General features: G+C 36.6%; 3 protein-coding genes across 6 annotated transcripts; all 3 read right to left on the bottom strand.

The window, feature by feature from the left end:
• Positions 1-407: 407 nt before the first annotated feature.
• LOC132104647 (uncharacterized) lies at positions 408-6635 on the bottom strand. The gene is made up of 3 exons (XM_059510206.1): positions 6483-6635; positions 1706-1838; positions 408-1095 (listed from the first exon to the last, which is right to left on the bottom strand). Exons 2-3 carry the CDS (start codon positions 1823-1825, stop codon positions 541-543), a joined length of 675 nt encoding a protein of 224 aa, XP_059366189.1. The 5' UTR covers positions 1826-1838; positions 6483-6635; the 3' UTR covers positions 408-540.
• A 1587-nt stretch (positions 6636-8222) lies between these two features.
• Positions 8223-10307, bottom strand: LOC132104646 (protein S100-A11-like). The gene is made up of 2 exons (XM_059510204.1): positions 10118-10307; positions 8223-8501 (listed from the first exon to the last, which is right to left on the bottom strand). The coding sequence occupies exons 1-2, from the start codon at positions 10244-10246 to the stop codon at positions 8373-8375; spliced, it is 258 nt and encodes an 85-aa protein (XP_059366187.1). The 5' UTR covers positions 10247-10307; the 3' UTR covers positions 8223-8372.
• A 1042-nt stretch (positions 10308-11349) lies between these two features.
• On the bottom strand, positions 11350-20723 carry LOC132104026 (pre-B-cell leukemia transcription factor-interacting protein 1-like). 4 transcript variants are annotated; one of them, XM_059509194.1, is made up of 11 exons: positions 20376-20723; positions 19000-19091; positions 18820-18904; positions 18265-18359; positions 17253-17874; positions 16404-16610; positions 16186-16209; positions 15054-15085; positions 14908-14970; positions 14543-14720; positions 11350-13376 (listed from the first exon to the last, which is right to left on the bottom strand). In XM_059509194.1, the coding sequence occupies exons 2-11, from the start codon at positions 19063-19065 to the stop codon at positions 12484-12486; spliced, it is 2265 nt and encodes a 754-aa protein (XP_059365177.1). In that variant the 5' UTR covers positions 19066-19091; positions 20376-20723; the 3' UTR covers positions 11350-12483. The 4 variants fall into 4 exon arrangements, with proteins under 4 accessions (XP_059365177.1, XP_059365174.1, XP_059365175.1 ...); XM_059509191.1 differs by having other exon boundaries at positions 16404-16634; positions 20376-20722; XM_059509192.1 differs by having other exon boundaries at positions 16404-16634; positions 18283-18359; positions 20376-20722.
• Positions 20724-23225: the final 2502 nt, after the last annotated feature.

Raw genomic sequence — 23225 nt, 5'->3', positions numbered from 1 at the left:
TGTTTTTAGGTGGTTGTTTTGTGAGTGACAAAGGGTTTTTCCACTCTGCGCTTAACTTCGGGTTATCATTGTTTTAAACCTGGTTTTTAACCCTGGGCAATGGTAAGTTTTACACTTGTAATGTAGAAGGGGATTAACGGCACTTTTAACCTGGTATAGTCCACCGAAAAATCCATTCAGAAAATGTACTAGCTGCAATGATTCAATGATTCAGAATGATTCAGCGTTAACTATTTCAAGTATGAAAAGCCCTCAAGAGTGAGTGACGGCCAAAAAACTTTACTAGTGTTTTGAGTGCATTTTGGATGTGAAATGTACTGCTGTGCCAGGCTGAAAGTTTGTAAGGAGAACAGTGAAAAAGGTTTTGAAAAGTACTGAGAAATGTGTCCTAGCCCATAAAAAAAAACTTTAATAAAGGGGCTATGGCAGTTTTAGTATATTGGCCAGGTTTTATATGTATTAAAATTTCACAATAATGAAAATGACGAACAAAACAAACAGAAGCATTTGAGATGTGACAATCTCGACTTCCTCGAGCTCCTACGATGCTTCCTCTGTTTTATTCTCCTTTTCAGCTTTATTCTCTTCAACTTTCGCCCCTTCCTGTTCCACATCTGTTTTTTTCTCTTCCTCTGGCTTCTGCTCTTTGGCCGCTGCCCCCTCGGTCACTGGCTTGTCTTCTTTCTCCACCTCCTTTGTCGCCTGTGGCTCTGTCTTCGGCAGTTCTGTCTTCGGCGGCTCTGTCTTCGGCAGCTCTGTCTTCGGCGGCTCTGTCTTCGGCAGCTCTGTCTTCGGCGGCTCTGTCTTCGGCTGCTCTGTCTTCGGCGGCTCTATCTTCGGCGCCTCTGCTTTCGGTGTCTCTGCCTTCGGTGTCTCTGCCTTCGGTGGCTCTGTCTGTGCACTGGCTGCCGCCTCAGCCTTCATCTCTTGGGTTGAACTCTCTGGTTGTGTTTCGTTTTCCGAACAATGCTGTTCACTGACAGACTGCGCCAGATAGCCAATCAGATTCATATACTCCTTGAAGCCGACCTTCCCATCCTGGTTGATGTCTAGCTCTTCACACATGTTTTTAACTGCCTCTTTGTCCTCTGAGCCCTAAACACAAAGTTCCACCAGTTAATCACTGATGAAGCAAGTTTGCATTTTAATAGAATAAACTGCGTTAAGCCATACAATATCAAATATAAACTAGACTCTAACAACTTTCTGAAATAAAAATACATGGTATTTGCTCATGAATAACCTGCCGTTATTACGTCAAGGGTGGTTTTTAGCATGTTGCTATTTGGATAAAAGCCTCTATGATTCAGCTTTTTATAGCAAGTTTAGGGACCTGTTTATGGTCTGTCGGGTAGTTGGTTGTTCAGAAGATTAATAACACACTTCTCCGCAAGAAATTGCACGATTTGAGTTATCATTCATGTCCGAAGCACAAACGTGTAATTTAATGTGCCACTGGAGCAAATAATACAGCAGCACTCTTCATGGCAAATGACTATTTGGACACAAGTTTGTGGTTTCTGCTCAGCTCATCAAAGTCCAGATAATAAGAAACTACTTGAAAAAGAAATAGACCAGGGCGACCTGAAGCCATGAGAAAAAAACAAGTCTACTGAAAGATCTTCGACAAATATGGTAACTGAATGATGAATGAATATCAAACAAGGTGTTGCTAGATTTAACAAAAGTGAATGCAGCTTCTAACCGCCAGAATGTTTTTCAGCTGGTTCTTCACGAGGCTCTGGAACTCCTTCCCTCCGAGGTTTTCCTTGCCCTTGGATGACTTCAGGAAGGCACTCACCATGGTTTTAATCGCTCCCTCCATCTTTGCTTTCACTCTACAACAAGATGAAAACATTTACTGTACAATTGACATTTGGGTTGCATGGATATTAAAACTATAACTGATGGATGATAACTGACCAATATTAAAATTCTACACTATTTTGTTGAAATAAATTCTAGATAAAATACTGAAAACCATCAATCATTTTAAAGGTAACGTAAATTTAGGCATCACGACATTATGATGCACATCATGAAAAATGAGAAGTATTCAAAATTAGAAATATTAATTTTCTTAAGTAAAATGACCCACGCATTCAAAAGGTCAGTAGGATTTTATTTTTATTTTTGAAAGTCTCTCATGCTCACCAAGGCTTGATTAAAACAGTACATTAAAACAGGAATGATGCAAATATTTTTGGAATTTAAAATAGGCTTTGTTTTTTTTTAATTTAGAAGTTTGTTCCTGTGATGGCAAGGCTGAATTTTCAGCGTCATTACTCCAGTCTTGAGTGTCAAGTTCAGTTCAGTACCTGAAAGTCTTCTAGGGTGTGGAGAATGGAAATCTTGGGGGTTAGAACTGACAGTCAATTGCAGATAAGGGAAGAGAGAAGAAAGAGGCAAGACGCCAGTGGCTGTCCTGATCTTTGATAGGTCATCTGATCTACCGATGACCAAACCACACAGCGGCTTCATGTTTCTCAAGGGATTACCAACAGCTCAAACATCCCTTCTTTCCTCACTCATTCTTTTTTTGGTTCTGTAGTTTGTTCCTTGTACTCTTCACGCCTCTTTCAGCATAAAGAAGTCGTGCTTTTCCCTTTCTTTCATGACCAGCATTGCATCTCCTTTGTCACGTGTAAGATTTCACCCATGCAGGTACACGTTCACTGTCTCATGCATTCCACTACACAATTTCTTTTACTGATTGGTCAAAGTTTCGAAGGAAATGCCAATAGCCAGTCACCTTGCCTCATTTATGAATGGCATTTCTCAGATTCTTTGATGATGTGCGAAAGTTCATCACTCAGCTATTTTCGGTATGACGATGCAACAAATCAGATTTTCAAAAAAAATTCTGAAACCGTGCATAAAAATGTGTGTTTAATATATGCGGCATCAGCAATAAGTTAAGATATCAGAAGCGGTTTTGTTGTTGTTAATTAAACTATTAAAAATATAATTTTTGGTAATTAAAATAAAGCAGAAATAAAATTTTAAGCAAAATATAAATATTTTTTAAAACTTGAAATATAATTAAAATGAAAACGTAAAAATACATATAAAAAAGCCAATTCAAATTATTAATAAATACTATATATTTGATTAAAAAAAGTTTAAAAACTTTAGAATTAGAATTGTTGCCTCTAGCAACTAAATTAAAAACTACCGTAAATAAATAGAAGTTGAAGTAGTAAAATTACTAAAACTAAAAATCAAATCAAATTATATCCATATAGAAATATTGCTACAAGTGTGACTGCATCATATAATAATTATTAATTATTAATAATATTAATAATATTCATCATCTAGCTGACTACGTCTTGTATACATTTTTCGACAAATCCTGTCATACGTGCACAAACTGACAGTCACCACTTATAAGCTATTACTAAATATTGTAGAAACATAATTTTCTGTAAAGTTGCTTTGTAACGATTTGTATTGTAAAAAGCGCTATACAAATAAACTTGAATTGAATTGAAATATAAAACTTGAAAAATACTAAAAGTTCAAATAAAATTTAATTGAAAACTGAAAATATGACAATAAAACCTAACTCAATATATTTGAAATATTATATTCATAAATATTTGCTAACTGATAACTGAAATAAATATGTTTAAGTTGAGTAAAGTACTGAACCATATAAATATTTTTTTTTAAAAATCATTAAAATGTGAATTAAAACTGGAAATATAAAAATAAAGGCTAATTCAAAATATTCATAAATACTATAAAAAGTAAGTAGGTATGTATACAAGTACCTCAAAAACAAGGCCAAACATATAAAACTGTCCACTTATATCTAAGAACAGAACCAGTGTTTTTCTAATGTGCATTCAACAAAAGCTACATGATAAAATCAACAGACACAAGAGTGTCAGAGAGACACATCTCTGAGGCTTTGTCATCCTTTGAATTCCAATCATTGCTCTTTACGAAAGTCATTCAGACTTAACCAGAAATTTACGGCTTGCTGGTTAGATGAGGACTGAAACCTTAGAATTTGCATAGCTGTACTAACAAAGACGTACAAAAAAAGCAGTGACGTCCAGTGGCCAGCAAAGAAGCCCTCTGAGCTGATACTGCAGGTCAAAATCTGTGTTTATGTTTGTCATCCGAGTTTCTGATGCTGCCAAATTAACTGACGTAAATACACACACAGTTTCCTCTTATCAGCAGTAATAACCACATCGACAGGTAATAAGCAATTAAGAAACATGACCATTAGCCTAATTTAATGAGAGAGAAGGAGATACAGAGATGACGCAGTACGCATATTAAAGTTTCTGGTTTCATAGGGTGTTTGAAAGTGAGAAGGAGTCTTTTACACTTTACTGTCAGGTGGAATGATGCAGGAAATAGTTTCTACTTCTATGGCACACAGACACTCAGCTAATGATGTCACAATGCAGAAATAAACTATACTTCCTATTGGCTGCCAAATATGAATGCTACATTCTCACAATGACTATGTCTCAAAACCAGCAGACCACTTTTCTAGACCTCATTTGACCATCACAGACATGTTTTAACTCATTTTGCACATAAAAACTCTTAAAAATAAATAGTTACAAAAAATTTTTTGCAGTGATGTAGAACTATTTTGGGGTGAACATTTAGTTTCTCAATATACCTCGTATTATCAAAAACCTTTTTTTTTTCTTATTGTGAAGAGCATTTTAATCAGCTGAAAATCTTTTTTTCCCCATTATAAAAAACCTTAAATGAAACTTAAACTTAAAATGTTAAAGTTTATTCATGGAACCATAGAGGCCAATAAAGAACCTTTCTTTTGAAGAGTGCCTGATGCCAAAAAAGCTTTCTTTGATAACATATTTATATAGTATATATACGGTTGTTACCTTTAGGTGCTATTTTCCCTGATTTGACCCTTACAAATTACCGTTGTTGTTGTAACCTAAACACATAATATTTCTAACTAGTAAAGATGCCTGTAACACACTTTTAAGTCGTAAAAAGATTAGCCTAGTTTCAGGATATAAGTGACTTTCTCTAGGATGTGCCTTAGTGAGCTGCCTACCTAGACGGCATTATCATAAAACGATCTCTTTTAAGACCTAGACTCACAGTTTACTGCACCAGCACCTGTGTACACAGAAAATAGCATCCTAACAACACTGTGTAGGTTTGGGACACAGCCCCTACAGATACAGTCAGCCGTTATCCACAGTACAAACTATGTCTACATGTGCCCTAGATCAAAGGGCCGCTGCTCTGTTGAAGTCACTGCTGTGTTGTTGCAACAAGTCTTACACACCTTGTCTCCACAATCATATTTCCAGTGACTATAAGGCACCGCTCATTGATCAGGTTGACTCTTTCAACCCTGCTTCTCAACCCTATCCAGTGCCAGTTGTGAAGTCATATCAATTATTGACGACTTTGGCCCCTGACCTGGCAGTTCTGCGCTTGCCACCCTAGACAGTCTTGAGCTTTAACCCCAAACTCCCTCAGACTAGACAGCACGTGGATGGGTTGATAATAAGTAATGAAGAGAGATCTTCCATTACTTAAATGACTCTCTCCAAAACAGACATGACCTTGTACTGTTCCTGAGCGAAATGAATAAATAAATCCGTGCGCACAAACTCTAAAAAAAGAGAAATGGGACACAGACATACGCAGTTTAACAGCGTCCACTTCTCTCCAAATGCGCACAAGAGATTGTTTCCAAACTGGCGAATGTGATACGCGCCGCTCGTGTGCGCCATTAAAAATTCACACAGGAACAACTTTGCCAGTGCATAAAAACTCGTGGGGAACAATCTCGAGCTAGTTCTAATTTTCTTCACCTTGAAATCACGCCTCTCTTTTCTGACAAGTGTTATTTTGACTCGGAATTGATTTGCTGTTGGCAGAGGAGACTGAAAATGTGATGATCTTCAATTATATACACTTAAGTTTACTAAAATGTTATATATATATATATATATATATATATATATATATATATATATATATATATATATATATATATATAATAACGTCAGCAGATTTTATTCAACTTAAGATAGGTTTAAAATAACGATAACTTCACAATAATATTAGAAAAGATTATATTCATAAATTAAATAAGTCTAGTCATAATATTCATAAGTTAATAAGTTTAAAATGTCAATGCAATACAAACAGCCGCATAAGATTTTCATCAAGGACACTTTCATTGTTCGCGCGTGCACTCTTAAAAAATAGTCGCAATAAACAATGCGTCAAAGCCCGTAAGTGTTTTTTTTTATCAGTATATAGTTCAGTAGATCCATAATAAAGACGCTTTAGCTGTGTGTGAAAACGGCAGATGTGTTGAGCTCCAGCTGGCTGAGGATGTCGCAGGGTGTTCCTAAAACGTGGCGTTGACACTCTGCGAAAACTCTCACACTTTCAAAACTGCAAAGTTTTGTGGTCAAATAAGCCTGTAAGGTGAAAGAAACGGATTTAAGAGCACTTACCCTAAAAAGGGGACAGCACGGACTGACAGTTCGCAGTAGCTGCAGTAAAGCTTCTTTTTTTCCTTTTCCCTTCCCTCGCCTACCTCAAAAAAAAAAAAAAAAAACTTGTCAGACTCGAACCGCTGCCGAATCTCTTCCGTGAATGGTTTTTTTTTTTTTTTTTGATCCTGACTCTGACAAATGAAAGGGCGTGCACCTGGAGGAGGGGAACTACTTCAAACAGGACATTTGAGTTTTGAGAGGATTCACAGATGTCATATTTCTAATGTTTTCTACTGCTGGAAAATCAGCAGTATGATTTCTGGTCGTTTCACAATAGAAATCCTGCTGAGGATCATTTCAGTGGACGGGAAGATTTGTCTGGAGCTTTAGTGGGAACTGGGAAGTACGAAAACTTTAACCCTTACCTGTACAATGTTTGCATGAGTGTCAGAAAGTAACCATGCAGGACTCCGGGCAAAATGCCCAATTGCTTTTACCTGTAACAATATTTGATGTATTTTAAATTATACTAGTCTTATTTGGTCACCAAAACATGGAAGGTGGTTTCCAGCTGGTAGCTAAAATATAAAATAAATAAACACACAAACATATGGTTAGCTGCATAAAATAAAAAATCTTCCATGATGTTTAAATAGCCTTTTATCTAAACATAGAGATACCAATTATTTCTTTAGTTTTCTAAATAAACAGCACTGATTGTTGTGATATTGCTTTTTGCATTTAAATTAATTATATTCAAGTGTGTCATAAAAATGGCACTCTTTATGTTTATATTGATTAGAAAATAGGGATAATAATGTAAAAAATGGATATCTGGAAATCAACTCTGGGGGGAAAAAATGTCCCCTATTAATTAAAAAAAAAGTAAAATTCTGACACTGTTATGCACTACACATGCAATATTGAGATTCTTTCTTTCTTTCTTTTTTTAATGCCCCAGGAATTAATTTAGTCCGAATTCTTGGTAACAGGAATGCATTATATTGTGATAAATCATCAGACAGCCTTTAGCAGGCCTCAGGGGAGACAAATAGACTAATAAATCATATCCTAATGCCCGCGCTTTACTATGATTATCAGTATTTACAAGAGGCACCTCCTATGCAAAGTGGTTTGTACTGACTGGCGTTGCTTTGTGTGGACTATGGTCACGCCTCACTGCTCTGATTAGACTACAAAGTTCACTTATGACTCAATCTTAAATATTTTAGTTTTGTTGCATAAAATGTTTTTAGGCACCCACAAGGAACTGTGACCCCTGTTGCCTCCTCATCAAACCAGTACGATGGGTTTAATATTAAAATCTCAATGCATCTTTTCAAGTGATTTATCATTGATAACCAATGCCCTTCAGATAATTCTAAATTTTTCAGAAATGTTGTATTCAGTTTAATATATTTGCATTTGCTTTATAATCCAAAAGAAACCTACACCCTTCCCCCAAGCCACACCTGTATTGCAAGGCAACTTACGGAACCTACTTTACATTGTGTGAGAGATTGAATATGTCAATAAGGATGTCTCTTAACTGACTGCTGTTCTGAGCTGAAATTAAGATCTAAATCTAAGCCGCTGTGCAATTGGATAGTTGAAGGCCCCAGGGTGGTGTTGGGTTACCATAAAATTATGCTATTAAATCAGATGTGTTATATTGTCTACACAAAAGAATGGGAGAGACTGGAGGGTGTGCAGAGAATCTTATATGACATGGTCAATAAAGAGGCAAGGCAAGAATACTAGGAGAATAATACAACGCTTTCTTTTATTTGCTGTCACCTGCTTGGGACAATCATTAACTGCGCATTGTTATAATTACATCAGAAAGTCACAAGGTAAAATTAAAGTGATTTTCTTGAAGTAGACTAATACTTCAGGTCTCTTTATTGGCTAAAAGCCGCCATGCTGGTTCGCCACACTGCCAATCAGCTTCCAGAACTCCAGGAACGTCAGTTCTCCATCGTTATTAGCATCCAATGACTTCATGAGCTGATCAATGGTGGCTGGGTCAGAGGCATTCTGTGGGAGAAGACAAGATGGACAGACATTTACACGAACTTGCAATGAAAGCGTCTCCATCTAGTGGTTGTCACTGGTACTGCACATTCTTTTCCGCTGACCTATTAGTTTAGGGGGAGTTCCTGTTCTGGATGGGTCGAAAAGAAAATGCTCTGATGTGGCATTTTTCTAATGTATCCAGCCGTAGTGATCTGGTTAGGATGTAAACATGCTGAAAGCAGCCATTTTTTTCACACTAGCTTGCAGTATAAGGTCGGTCTCTGACTTTAGAGTTTTTTTGCGTAGGAAGGATGTGTAATTTCCTCTACAAAATCACAAACACGTGACTCACAAGGAATCCTTTAGAGGACTGGGATGTGGTTAACTAATAACTTATAACTCGCACCAGACCTTTGGGGTAATTCTTCTCAGAACACAGAAGTCTAAAAACACTAAATAAGGACATCGTTTATATTATTTTTTTTAAAAAAAAGAAAATTTCACAGATAAAAAAAAAAAAACATTTTATTGTAAGATTCAGCATTAGTACCAATCCAATACTGCAAACAAGTCCATTAAATTGAGGAAAATTGGATTAAAATATATAAGATAATTCTATACTAAAAATTGGCTTTTTTTATCCATTTTGGTTCATCCATTTTGGTTTTCTAAGAACACATAATACCAGTTAAGCACTGTAAATAAAGCTATTATTTCTTTATTTAAACAGTCTTCAATTTAATTTTCTAAATATCGTTAATATAGGTCACGGGTTAAAAAAAAATTCTATAGTAAATTCTAGGATAAAATTTAGCATGCTGTATAAGACAACTATTTTATCGTTTGCTCTTAATAATAGAGACTCTGAGATTCGGCAGACATGCCTCTTCTTATTAAGAACCATTTTGAGTTGGTTTTATGGTACTGTGAAGATTAAAAAAAAAAGTTCTTAACATTATGTTATAGTTCTGTCACTCACATTTTTGACATACATAGACTTTATAGTGCACGATTCAAACTTAAATTTTTATAATTCATGACTGAAAACATTTTGTAACATGATATTGATGCACCATTAACATGGTAATGCAATGTCTGATTTTAAAATGGGTATCAAAGGATTATATTTGAGATTTTAAGTTTTCAGTTGATATATAATTTCTGATGATTTCTAAAATGTGATAGAGAAAAAGGCAACGAAGAAGTCTTTTTTTTTTTTTTAAACAAAGGTAAAAACTCCTGTTATAATGTAGATTTTTGAGGGTGCACTCTTGTCATAAATTAATCTATTACTTCCTACATAATTTTTAACAAACAACATTGGTAAAATATATATTTGGGAGTCTTAGACCTTTCCAATGATATATAGTTTGTCAAGATTAGATAGATTTAATTGTAATATAGTGAAGTAAATGTAGGCGTCCCGTATACAGGACAGGGTGACAGTTAAAGGGTTTTAAGATCATTGTACAAATCTTCATTGTTTTTTTTTTGTTTGTTTTTTTAAAGCATCAGATTTTCTAAACAACCAAATGGGTTTTAAATGGAAACCTTTATATTTAAGTATGTAGACCTAAAATGAGGAATAGATATGAAGATATGAAATTCTAGGATATACTACAACTCAAAAGGCATACCTTTACAAAGTTTGGTAACTGGGATGTGACCAAGTTCTGAAACTCGTCTTTGCTCAGAGTGTTTACAGAGCCATCCTTCCCTGCGTAAGTCTTGAACTGGGAGACGAGCATGTTAATGGCAGATTCCATGATTTTATGAGTAGGATAGTTAGGTGGCTAGAAAACAAAAGAGTTATTGACAGGTTATTGACCCAAAATATTTCACTCAGAAATGAAAACTCAGAACCATTTACTCATAATCATCATGCTTTAACTCCATATAACTTGGAGATATTTAGCAGACTGTCCAAGCTTCTTTTTCCATACAGTGAAAGTGGATGAGGACCAAGAACACATGGTCACCATTTACTGTCATTGTATGAAAAAAAAAAAGCACAGAGGATGCTCTGGTAATTTTTTGTTAGATGCCAGAAAGGTGAGCAAGAGGATAAGTAAAAACTGAGAATGTTCATTTTTTGCTGAACTAACACTTGTAAGGGCAAAAAGGTAATGCAATGCAAACCAAAAATTGGATTCAGTAGAAACCAGAAAAATATCATAGGCTTACCTGAACCAAGGAATGATGTTCGGACTGAAGTGGTGAGTAAATGACCACATCTCACCTTATATTCTCTTCATCTGACCAGCAAACTCAGCGGAAAACCAAAATCACACCCAATGCTCACATGTCAGGAGGTTCTTATCTCTTGCTTCAGTGTTTCCATAGCAACGTAGTTTAGGCTCTCTTTAACACACACACACTCACACACGATGCATTTATAGTAATCCAGATGACAAAATACAGATATTTATATCTGATATATCCGACAGATTAATGGCATACAACCCACATTGTTGTTTGTGGTACTGAGAAAAAGTACTATTTATGTTTGTTTGTGATTATTTCAACGCATAACCTAACACATGAAGGTTGATTACTCTACACCTATCAGGTTTCCTAAATGTTGGCAATCCAAACATCTGTCATCAGGGAAACTTCATCTGATAACTCTGTCAAAACTTACTCAGCATCAACTGACATGCTGGTACAAACACAGAGACCTCACTCCTACAGATCAGTTTTGGAGGTCAGAACTGAATGGGCTTTTATACAGAATACAAAACAAGAGATTTTATGTTAAGGTATTTTTAAAGGTTTCTAATTAAAGGTAAAATAAATCAGATCAGATATCCTTAAGGTAACACCCATTTCTGATTTGTTAGTTGTAAAATAAATCTCAATAATTATCATGGCAATGGTAGATCATTTTAATAATCATCAAAAATTGTTCATATTGATACATTGTGCCATTTGGTCTTGTATACCTTTTTTTTTTAAACAGTATAGATTTTTCTTTCACATTAAATATTATTCTGCCATATTATAACTTAAATTATGAGTTCCATTAAATAAACTTTTCTTTGTATTTACAAATTAGACAAGAAAAGGGCGCAATTCAATGGTTTTCATCTCAGAAGAGTGCAAACAAAACAATAACACAGCTATAAATCAAATGATCTTGATGATTCACTACAATGGCTGTTTTCCTAAGATAGAAAGAGGATGTGAATAAATATCCCATCACCACAGTGCAAACAAAACCATTATTGAAGCTTTCTCTATTTTCTTTCAATGTTGATTTCAGTACCATAATTCTGTGCTCACTAGTAAAGGCACATAAACTAACATATAAAATTCCTAGAAAGAAGAGGAAAAAAAGAATTCAAAGATTTCACTTTTTTTTTTCTTGTAATTTACGTTAAGTGTGAGCAGAACTCGAGCTGGGGTCGAAACCGAAAAAAGAAAGCTTACAATGACCTCTAAAACCTCTGGCAATAACAAAACTCAAAAAGAAACCAGTCTGACACCAGCTTAGTAAGCAAATCATGGGGTAGGTGCAAAGAAACCAGGATTTTAATAATAAAATATAAATAAATAAATCGGCTAAAATAAAAGTACTGACATTCTCCATCATTTTTAAGTCAATTTTGGTTGTTCAGACAACTTATAAAGGAGCATTCTCTAACGATCTCATTGCATTCACCCAGTTTAGTGTTAATCTTGTTCACTGTGACCAATCCATCTGCAAGTCAAGTGGTTTTCATTCATGTGGCAACACTTAAAGCTTAAGGTAACTGACACTTTACACAGCAAGCAAGAGTCAAAAGGTTTGGCATTGAAGAACAGGACTAATGGAGGTAGCTTACCACTAAACACCCAACGCACATGTGGGATTTCACTACTGACAAGAAAACTCCTCACACACAAGGCATCTACATTCCATGAAGAATGGGGAAAGTAATGGGTAAGATTGTTTAGTTTGCTCTCCTTCACGTGGTGTATTCTTTCATCCGGTCAACCGAGTTTCTGGGGTGGGCAGCACCAATTACGCCAAAGGGGCGGCGAACTGTAGCAGAGCCCCTTTCTCAAACTCCTCCATCTCTTCCTCGAGGGAATCACTGTCATGTTGTTTGCCTTCTAAACCATCTGCCAGATCTTCAAGGATATCTGCAACATCCTCTGCGAACTCGCTGAAGAGCATTCTGTCATGGGCGAAAACTCCGCCGCTGAAGAACTGGGCAGTGAGCCGGCTGAGAGACTCCTTGCTCTCCTGTGGAACACCATCTAGTTTGCTTAGGTAGATCTCAAGAAGGTCCTGAAACTCTTGAAGCTTCACAGGAACAAGTCCCTCTGCATCAGCGCAGTTGGATACGCCATGGCAGCCTTCGGCAGGATGTCGGTTCCTCCTGAGCTTCTCTTCTTGGTGTTTCCAGAAGTTCATCTGCTCATGGTGATGATGATGCTGCTTGGAAGGTTTGGCCTCCCAAGGTCTTTCCTTCTGTCTCCTTTCCCTCTCTTGCCTTCTCTCATCCTTCTTGTGGTCCCACTCTTCTTTGTACTTCTTGAGATGGTCTCTCCTTTTGTCCTTGCCATGCTTCCACTCTTTTCCTCTTTCTGCCTCGTCTTTCTTCCTGTCGTGTTCTTTCTTTCTGCCCCATTCCTTCTTCTCTCCTTTGTGCTCTTGGTGTTTCCTCTTCCACTCTTCCCGCTTGCCCAGCTGATCCACCTGTTTCGACAGTCTCTTTTGCATTTCCATCAAGCTCTCCCTCAAACCCTGCTTGTTCATTCCCTCCAGTCTCTTCCGGCTCTCCTCCAAAAGAGTTTTCTGCCGCTTGAGTTCTTCTTTCTTATCCCAGTATTTCTCAGTTCCTTCTAGACTAGACTCAGCAGTGGAAGGTGGGCCAGAGTCTTTGAGATGCTGTGGAAGATCTTCTTCAACTGAAGTAGAAAATAAAAGAAATAAATAAAAATAGCAGAATGCAATGCACTGCAGTCTTTGCCAAATATATATATTCTTTCCACATTTCATCTTGATGTAGGGTTGTAAAAAGACAAAAATACATAATTATATCCATTTTATTATAAAACACTAAAACTAATATTAGATATTTTAACCACAAGTGAATTGGGGTATCATAATATTATAATGTGCAGTAAAACAATATGGAAAGTATGAAAAAGATACTTATTTTGAGATTCGCTAAAGATTACGTTTAACGGTGTTATTAAATGCTTAGTGTTTTTAGTGTTAACAGGGATAGATGACAGCAAAGGTAATCTAAAAATAAAAGACATGAGCATGCACAATTAAAAAAAAATCTAACATTTATAGATACCAATGAATTAGAAAATCTCATATATCAGGTGATTACCAGTATACATTAACAATATTTTGAGGTTTGGTGAGATTTTTTTTAATGTTTTCCAAAAAAAAGTCTCTCCTGCTCACCAAGGCCGCATTTATTAGATCAACAACAGAGTATAAGCAGTAATATATTAATAATAGTAATTCATTACATTTATATAGCGCTTTTCTAGGCACTCAAAGTGCTTTACATTGTATTGGATTTATATTGTAATATATTATAATTTGTTCCTGTGAATTTTCTGCAGTCATTACTCCAGTCTTCACCTTCACATGATCCTTCAGAAATGATTATAATATACTGATTAGATGGTGCTCAGGAATTTTTTTTTATCACTATCAATGTTGGAAACAGCTTCATATTTTTGTGAAATCATTATTTTTATTTTTTTACGGATTCTTTGATGAATACATTTTCAATGAATAAAGTTAAAAATAACAGCATTTATTTGAAATATAAATATTTTGTAACATTATAAATGTCTTTAGTGCCACTTTTGAACAATTTAATTTGTCCTTGCTAAATAAAAGTATTGTTTTTTTTTTTTAAATATCTTACTGACAACAAACTTTTGAAGCACTGTAAAAGCTAGAAAAAAAGGTAACCTCATTCTCATCTTGTTAAACCAAAAGATGTCTTTTGGCCTTTACATTTACAAACGCCATCCACTTCATCCAAATTTAAATGTTGAGTTTTAAAAATGGAGATATTATTCATTTCCACTCTCTCTTATCATACCGGTAAGCTTTGTGAGCTCAGCAACTCTTGCTCTCAGTGTCTGGAGTTCTTCTTTTAAACCAGGCAGTTCAGACAGTTGTTCTTTCATCTTAGTGTTCTCGTTTTCCAGTGCTCCCTTCTCAGTGTTATGCTTATCTGCCGCCATTTTCAGAGCCTGGTCCAACTCCTCTTTCTGTGACTGATCAATGACAAAGAAAGACCATGAGTGTTCAACATCTGAAAATAATCTCCCAGGACACCCTATAGACAATGCAACAAGGACATTTAGTGGAACATTGCATTAACTTAGAAAAAGAACATAAGAACTTTGTATATGAAGTCCCTTTTAATGTCATGGTTAAGCTGAGGAACTTAAGAGGACTAACCTCAATCTGAGCCTCTAATATATTCATTTGTTTATTCTCTTGAGCAAGTTTATCAAGAAGTTCCTGGAAACAGAGACACAAGTCAGTAGAGAATGCCACAGGTGAAATCAACAGAGCAAAGACGAAAAATGAAGTAATGCACGAACCTGGTCACTTAATTCTGTACCGTCAAAATCATCTGTGTGAGAGAAAATAGATTTGTACTGTTCTTTGAGATTCCATAGACAAGACTGTTAGTGTCAAAAGCACAAAATGCTCCAAGTAAAAGTCAGTGTAGTTTATGCAACAGCAGTCACACAGTTCTGGAGTTAGATTGTTTTATTACATGCATTTTGTGTCTGGTCTCTCTGTAACACACTCAAAGGTTTGGGGTAAGACTTTCATTTTTTTTTTATTGAATGTATTACTTTTAATGAGCAAGGGTGCATTAATTGATAAAAAGTGACAATTAAAGGTATTTATAATATTACAAAAGCTTTCTATTTCAAATAAATGCCAATCTTTTGAACCGTTTAACAATGACAATAATACGAAATGTTACTTGAGCACCAAATTAGCATATTATGATCCTGATTTGTAAAGGATCATGTAACACTGAAGACTGGAGTAATGATGCTGAACATTCAGCTTTACCATCACAGTATAATAATATTTTACAATATTACAGTTTCTAATGTATTTTCCATCAAGTAAAAACACTATTGGTAAGCATAAGAGACATTTTTTAAAAACATGAAAAAAAAATCTTACCGACCACAACCTTTTAATATGCCAGTTTTACTCAAAAACCTTATCAAGTTGCCTTTTGATTTAGTAACCCTGGCATCCTCTACAGCAACATGTCAGCAGAATTTCGGCAGGGTGAGGCAACCACTACTGAAACTAAACAAATACAAAGGTGAAGTGTGCCATTTCTTGCCCCAAGTGACACCAAACTGCAATCTGATTGTTTGAGGGGCCTGAACAAAAGTGTAATTTTGGGAAACACCCTGTATGTCTGAGCAATGAAAAGGTGTTTTGACAAAAGGAGGCACAGAAATGACACGCTTCAACTTTAAATGGGAGGTGTAGAAGCAACCAGTTGTTAAGCAGTGCATCTGCCATGATGATATAAGCTGATGATAGAGGCTGCCCTCAGGTAAATGCACCTTTTTCTTCACTCATTTGTTAAGATTTGAATATGCATTGGAAACAATTCTACCGTTAGCCCTGGAGGGCAACTCCTATCCACAGCTCAAACAAGCATATACTGCCACCTAGCTCAAACTATGAACCTACCATCAGACAGGTCAACCACAGAACCTGGAGGCATAACAACATGAACAACATGACCACTAAAAATGGGAAATGAATGGTCTTTAACGTAAAATGAGGTGTGTACTCATAACCATTGGCTAAATATGAATTGCTCAATTGCACAACTGATGCATGCGACATCGGTTTCATAGGAACAATTATAGAATGTGATTTACATTTGTGACTTTTTTTATACTCACTGGAGAAAAAGAAGGATCCAACACAAAGCAGGACCAATGCTCCTATTATCAGCTGATTCAAAGAGAAACCTTGTTTCTCCTCTTTCCTTGCTGGCAGGTTGAACTCCTCTTCCTCTTCCTCTTCCTCCTCGTCTGAGCTTCGCTTCAGCAGTATGGTTGGTTGCACATGTCTGAGCCTCAGGCCATCATCTTCTGCTGAGGGACCTGCTGGAAGTTCAGCACCAAGAGATTCTGAACATAATAAAAAACATTTTTTAAAAATCAGGAGAAATGAGGTAAGCAGAAATATGGTAAAAGCATCTATACTTACTGAACAATACGGTTCCATATATTTTTTTTCTTACAGAGAGCCGTTACACCCCTAAAATATTATATAATTATATATATTAAATTAAATTAAATTAAAATTAAATTTATGCATTTAGCAGACGCTTTAATCCAAAGCGACTGCAGTGCATTCAGGCTATCAATTTTTACCTATCATGTGTTCCCAGGGAATCGAACCCACAACCTTACGCTTGATAAAGCAAAGCTCTACCAATTAAACTACAGGAACACTAAATATATATCAGGGCTGCACGATTAATCACATGTGATTGTCATTTGTGTCTCGTCAGTAAAGCTGGTTCTGTGATTAGTACTAAATATCCATCACCGGCTTTCAAATGGAGCGGCACTTACTACGCTGACAAGCTACGCAATACCACGTCATAATCGCAAATGAATCACATGCGATTAATCGTGCAGCCCTTATTTATTTATATATATATATATATATATATATATACACACACACAGCTGAGAAAAAAAAGTTTCATTCACATGTATTACTTTTTTTGAGCCTCATACCTGGTTCTCTGATCACATCTGGGAATTTCTCTGGCAGCTCTATGTCTTCTTTCTCAAAACTTGGCTCCTCCTCAGTCTCAATTGAACCAATGGTTTCTGGATAAGGGCTGTCAGGGGCGGGGCTTTCTACTGTGGAACCAAATCCTGTGTCAGTCTCAGAGGGCGGGGCCAGAGGCAGGGTTTCAGGTGCAGGATGTACATCAGCATGAATATCTAGCACATGGGCAGCAGAAGAATCACTGATTTCAGGGATTGGGCTTAAGTCTGCCATAACAACAGGGACATCTGGAGAAGAGCTTATTTCTCTGAATGGTTTAGGAGTGGAGGTGATTTCGGACTCCGGTTTAGGGGCGGGGCTTTCTTGGACTGGAACATGCTGGCTGGGGAAGATATCAGCAACGTCATCTTCAATGGGTTCGTCATGAGCTGACTCCTCTGAAAACTGGAAGGCCGACTCTGTAGCGATGCTGAAGGGAACAGGGCCCAGAAGGTCACTGTCAGGGGGAGAACTAGTGATTGTGTCATGGATGACAGGAGCATGGATCTCAGGATCAAGCTCAGTATCAGTATGACCAGACACTGCCATTTCCTCAAAAAAATCTGGGGATGTTTCCTGGCAAATCTGGATATCGGATAACACACAACTGTTAGTCTTTTAGGAAGGAGACAGTTTGGTATCAAGAAAAAGTCAATAAAATTTAAATGACAGGCACCACTTTTAGTAGGATTAGTAGATAAACAGAGAAAAATAGGCTTAATATCAGATTAAAATATTTACATAGATATTGTATTTTAAGTCAGATTCAATTTAAGTAGTGTTTTAAGTTCTTTTTTTTTTTACATGCATGAATGGAAATCTGAACAAATTAAACAGACTCAATCACTTGCACAATGACAAAATTCAGATTCAGGTTGAATTTCAAGACCAAGTCATTCTTGTGCACAGTGTTAAAGTGTGCAAAACAAAAACTGTGATAGAGAATGACAACTGAACGGCATGCGCTGTACATACCGGCACTGATGCACTGACCTGGTGACCCTCCTCTGACAAAATGGTCTCCACCATTGGAGTTTCAGGGTCATGTGACCTCACCTCCAAAGAGCTTCCTGAAATAAATACAGCGTCACATTACAGAATCTACAAATTGGTGTTATAACTAAAGTCTTCAAATTATGCGGATTCATTCAGCAGTTCATATAAGCAGCACATTAATATACACCACCAATCAAAAGTTTGGATTGGTACCATTTTTTTTTTGTTTTTTTTATGTTCTCCAAGGCTGTATTTCTTTGATTAAAAACAGTAATAATGTGAAATATTTACACAACTAAAAATAACTATTTTAATTTTACTATTTTAATGAAATAATCTTTGCAGTCAGTTTTGAACAATTGAATGTCTCCTTACTGGATAAAAAGAATATAATTTTTTTTTATCTTATTAACCCCAAACTTTTGAACAACTTTTGAACAACTTTTGACAAACAAATAGATTTTACTTTTCTTTCCAATTCCCCCAAATAATACAGATACTAAATAAATAATTTAATAGCATTAGGTTTCTAACCTGCTACTTCCTCTGAAAGACTGGGTGCATCTCCAATACTCTCTGTCCCATCATCCAGTGGGGCAGCAGGGTCCACAGCAGCCTCCTAAAATTCAAAAGTGCACATCACTACATCTGATTAATTCATACAAATGAGACAATATCACTAACACAAGCATTTTGATAATATGTTTTGCAAACCTCTTGAGAGAGCAGAGTCCAGCTATTACTGGATGAGCCAGTGCTGCCGGTGCTGTTATCAGACATAGCCCTCTTGTGGCTCTGCACAGCACCTACATAATGAAGATAACATTATTCAGAAAGATTCGTTTACTACTCGTATCTAATGTTCTGCCCAGGCCATCAGATTCAGTAAAATGAGCTGTAGCATACATTAATATTGCTTTCATAATTAACACTCTGCAAACAGATTGACAAAACTGATTATTTGATGTTACTGCAATAGCCCTATAACTTCAACATTTGCCATTAACTTTAAAAATAGCTATATTTACACCTTGAAATTCATCATAGATGATCACTTAACACAGATATGCATTTTATTAGATCATCTTTTTGTTAAATCGAATGGCACTGCATTATCAATAACCCCTAAACCACTGGTCTTCAGAGCATAACTCAATTTATTGATTATATCATATACTGAATTTAAGAAAAAAACATTACTAGCCTACTATAACCTGACAGTAAGATGTTAATCGTCCAAGATTTCAAAACTGCATCTACTTTTTGACCACTTTGTCACTACCCTCATTAAGTGAGTCATATTAGTTGCAAGCAACATTTGAAACACAAAATGGTTATTTTAATACATGTGATGTGCACAATTTCATTTAGCCAACATGAAAGATTTCCAAAAAGACTGGCGACGGCTCATAGGTTAAAAATCTGAAGTCTCATTCATTCAAGCCAATGCCAGATTTATATTACATATTTGACACATTGTGTTTGTATCTGACAGAGATGACACATAATGACTGACAGGCAAGGAAACAGATTTTGTGAGAAAATGGAGGAACCTTGAACCCACACATAGATGATACCGCTTGAAATTAATAGGCTTACAAAACAACAATGCATAAATATAATATTTCCAGGTTTTGTTGCCGCATTCCTCAACAATCTAGCCACACTTTTATATAATCCACACAGGCGCACTGTTTATCTTATTTATTGATTTAGAGAGATCCGATGTGATCAACAAGATAACGATTACAGCTATTACATAATAGTCAAACACACACAAGCCACGAACAATACACAAGAGACCGCTGCAGTCTATAAAGCCACACTCAAAACGTAACCAAACATGGTCGGACGGCCTCGTTGCATTCCTGGCCTATTTTTTATCGCGTTTAAATGTACATATTTAATTCGGTAAGGCGCTGTCATAATGGTGATGCAGGCACTGCGTAGGCTGCGTATTTACATTGTGCAGCGTTCAGCAGCACCACGCGCCATTTCAGACTGAACACAACCCTCTTCCGCACGAAACGAGGATCCTTACCTACTCATTGCAGATTACATACACGGATGCTATGATAGAAAACGCTTACCGTGCTTAAAACGGTCTCAGACTCGTTGCGCAGGCGTTATTCCGTCGGTTTAATTTCACCACTCGTGGACTTCGCAACTTCGGGCATTCAGAGTTTGGGTTACTCTCCAAAGGGACTCCGATAGCGTTCCGCTCAAACACTAAACAGCCAATGGAAATAAAGAGTCGTGTCGCGCGCACACAGACAGCGCATTTCAGCTGTGACTGACAAAGACAGGTGAAAGTGACAATCTGAACGTGAAGTGCGGGCGTATCGTTGACTTGAGGGGAAGTAAAGACTCCCGACAGCATGCATTTACTCCCTATATAGAGAGACAAGACATGTTCTCCTCCAGCAGTCTAATGACACGTCCACACAACAAGAGCTAAATCTGTTGGGACTTCCCAAATGCCTTTCTGCTACAGCTGGGCTAGCCTAAATAAACATTGCTCTGGTGTTACAACATGTTCTTTAGTAATTAACGCATTGCAGCCTGAAGCAAATAGATAGTTATAAAACATTGCTATGTTGTATTAATGGAAGCATCAAACATACTTCATGGTTCCCAAGCATATTTTCCAGTGGACCCCTATTTTAACATTCCAGTCTTTTAAAGACCCCCTCCCCACCACCCCCTAAAATAGTTTTTAATATATGAAACAACATGAAACAATCATTAAAATAATTACATTATCAGCGATGGTCGGATTGTAAATGTATTTTTAACCTTTTACTTCTCGTTGATTGAATGACTGATTGATTTTATAAACATTTTAATGTGTTTTGATGTTAACAATGTTTTGGCAATATAACGCATTTTTTCCATACCAATAACGCCACATAAATCTTGAACAAATTGCTTCGTAATATTTTACTTTGTTTTCAAACCCATATTTTTCTGAAAAACGTCGAAATTACATAATTAATCTGTTTTATATTCATGTAAAAAATAATTAAAAAGAAAACATCGTCTGTTAAATTTTGTAACACTGATATTAAAATATATTTTGAAACTCTTTCTAATATGAGATCACAAAATAAGATTTTTTAATGTTTGTTAATTTTTTTTCATTTATTTATTTTTTGTTGTTTTTCTGTTTTACATGCTTTAAATTGTACAACATTGCCTTGTATGTGATGGAGCTAAAATATAAATAAATAAATAAATTATTATTTCTCTTTTTCCAAGTGTACGAAATAAGAAAATACCATAGACTGGGAAGTGGGAAATACCCATAGGGAAATACCACCGGCTAGCGACACCTGCTGGTCAAAAATATGAAAATGCAAAAAGATCTAAATACCCCTTTCACAAACAAATGCTTTAGTGAAATTGTAATAGGCTTTACTAAAATGACTCTACAAATAATGCAGTATCATAAAATATGAAGGTTCTGTATAATCTGCGCTCTTTGTTAATGTGTAGGGTCTGTTGTATGTGTTATTAGGCAGGGCTTGGCAAACTCAGTTAGAAGCAACTAAATATAATAATCCATTTTGAATTATCCATGCATAAATATTAAAATATAACAAGTATGCGAATGATGGCGATTATTAGTAAATATCTAACTTGGTTGCAAATTAATGTAATTTATAATAAACGTTTTGGGTTTGGCTTAAGTGTCCAAATACTTTTTGGGGTCACTGTATACGGTCAAAAACATTTGATATTGTATTATTTAGGCTATTTTGTATTTTGATCTTCTATTCATAACAGCAACATTAAGCCAAGCCTCTTCAGAAAGTAGGCTACTGCTCCTGTTTAGCATATGGTGACCATAAGACTTCCAAACTGTTCTGCTGCCATTATAGAGGGAACTTTTTCAATGCATGCAGCTGGTTCATTGAGGAACCACAGAGCGATGAGTAATCACTGCAGCTCATTTCAAGTGCGTTGTGCCATTTTTTTGGTGCATACTTTCAGTGAACTTTCCAGAGCTCTTGCCAGTTTTATATTTCAATCTTACTCGTTTGACAGCAAAAACCCAGCTTGTTATAAACCATGCCGAAGGAGATGGTAGACACATGATCACCCCTGAGACTTCAGCTCAACACTAATTTTCATCAGTAGTGCTCCAAGGGGAATGAAAGAAAAAATGGCAACGCACTCACAGGCTTAAACAGAGAAACATAAACGATTGCGAAAGGAAGCAACTGACTTATTTTTTATGGATCACATAAACATGTGGTTAGTGCAAATTTACATCAAGTACAAAGAGAGCTATTGTCACAGAGGTTGTATATTATACATGTATAATATACATCAAATGAAAAAGACAGAACCTGCTGATTCAGATGATACCAGAGCTGTCATTGTAGCAACCATAACAATCAAAAGCAAATTATTAATTCAGGTCACTCCTCCAAATCCAGTGGCATTTAAAAAAAATTGACAAAACAAGCGGCGGGCTGGTGTGGGTTTGCTTATAGCCCCCCAGCTCAGCTGCCATGTGTTGGAGTTTACCCCGGTGAACGAGAGGGTCGCTTCCCTGCGCCTTCGGGTCGGGGATAGGTCTCTCACTGTCGTTTGTGCCTACGGGCCGAACGGCAATGCAGAGTACCCAGCCTTCTTGGAGTCTCTGGGAGGGGTGCTGGAAAGTGCTTCGACTGGGGACTCCGTCGTTTTACTGGGGGACTTCAACGCCCACGTGGGCAACGACAGTGACACCTGGAGGGGCGTGATTGGGAGGAACGGCCCCCCTGATCTGAACCCGAGCGGTGTTCAGTTATTGGACTTCTGTGCTAGTTACAGCTTGTCCATAACGAACACCATGTTCAAGCATAAGGGTGTCCATCAGTACACGTGGCACCAGGACACCCTAGGCCGTAGGTCGATGATTGACTTTGTGGTCGTTTCATCCGACCTCCGGC

Source organism: Carassius carassius, chromosome 25, assembly GCF_963082965.1.
Source record: "Carassius carassius chromosome 25, fCarCar2.1, whole genome shotgun sequence".
Taxonomy (NCBI): Eukaryota; Metazoa; Chordata; class Actinopteri; order Cypriniformes; family Cyprinidae; genus Carassius; species Carassius carassius.
Note: the sequence above shows the minus strand (reverse complement) of the source record. Positions and strands in the feature narration are given on the sequence as shown.

What these genes read in the sequence shown, in the direction of transcription:
- LOC132104646 (XM_059510204.1), bottom strand. Translation starts at nt 10,246, where the DNA reads ATGGAATCTGCCATTAACATGCTCGTCTCCCAGTTCAAGACTTACGCA. An exon ending in AGTTACCAAACTTTGTAAAG is followed by an intron (nt 8,502 to 10,117) that starts GTATGCCTTTTG and finishes CTTCTCCCACAG; the next exon opens with AATGCCTCTGACCCAGCCAC.
- LOC132104647 (XM_059510206.1), bottom strand. Translation starts at nt 1,825, where the DNA reads ATGGAGGGAGCGATTAAAACCATGGTGAGTGCCTTCCTGAAGTCATCC. An exon ending in AGCTGAAAAACATTCTGGCG is followed by an intron (nt 1,096 to 1,705) that starts GTTAGAAGCTGC and finishes CTTTGTGTTTAG; the next exon opens with GGCTCAGAGGACAAAGAGGC.
- LOC132104026 (XM_059509191.1), bottom strand. Translation starts at nt 19,065, where the DNA reads ATGTCTGATAACAGCACCGGCAGCACTGGCTCATCCAGTAATAGCTGG. An exon ending in GGACTCTGCTCTCTCAAGAG is followed by an intron (nt 18,905 to 18,999) that starts GTTTGCAAAACA and finishes TTTGAATTTTAG; the next exon opens with GAGGCTGCTGTGGACCCTGC. An exon ending in AGATGTGATCAGAGAACCAG is followed by an intron (nt 16,635 to 17,252) that starts GTATGAGGCTCA and finishes TATTATGTTCAG; the next exon opens with AATCTCTTGGTGCTGAACTT.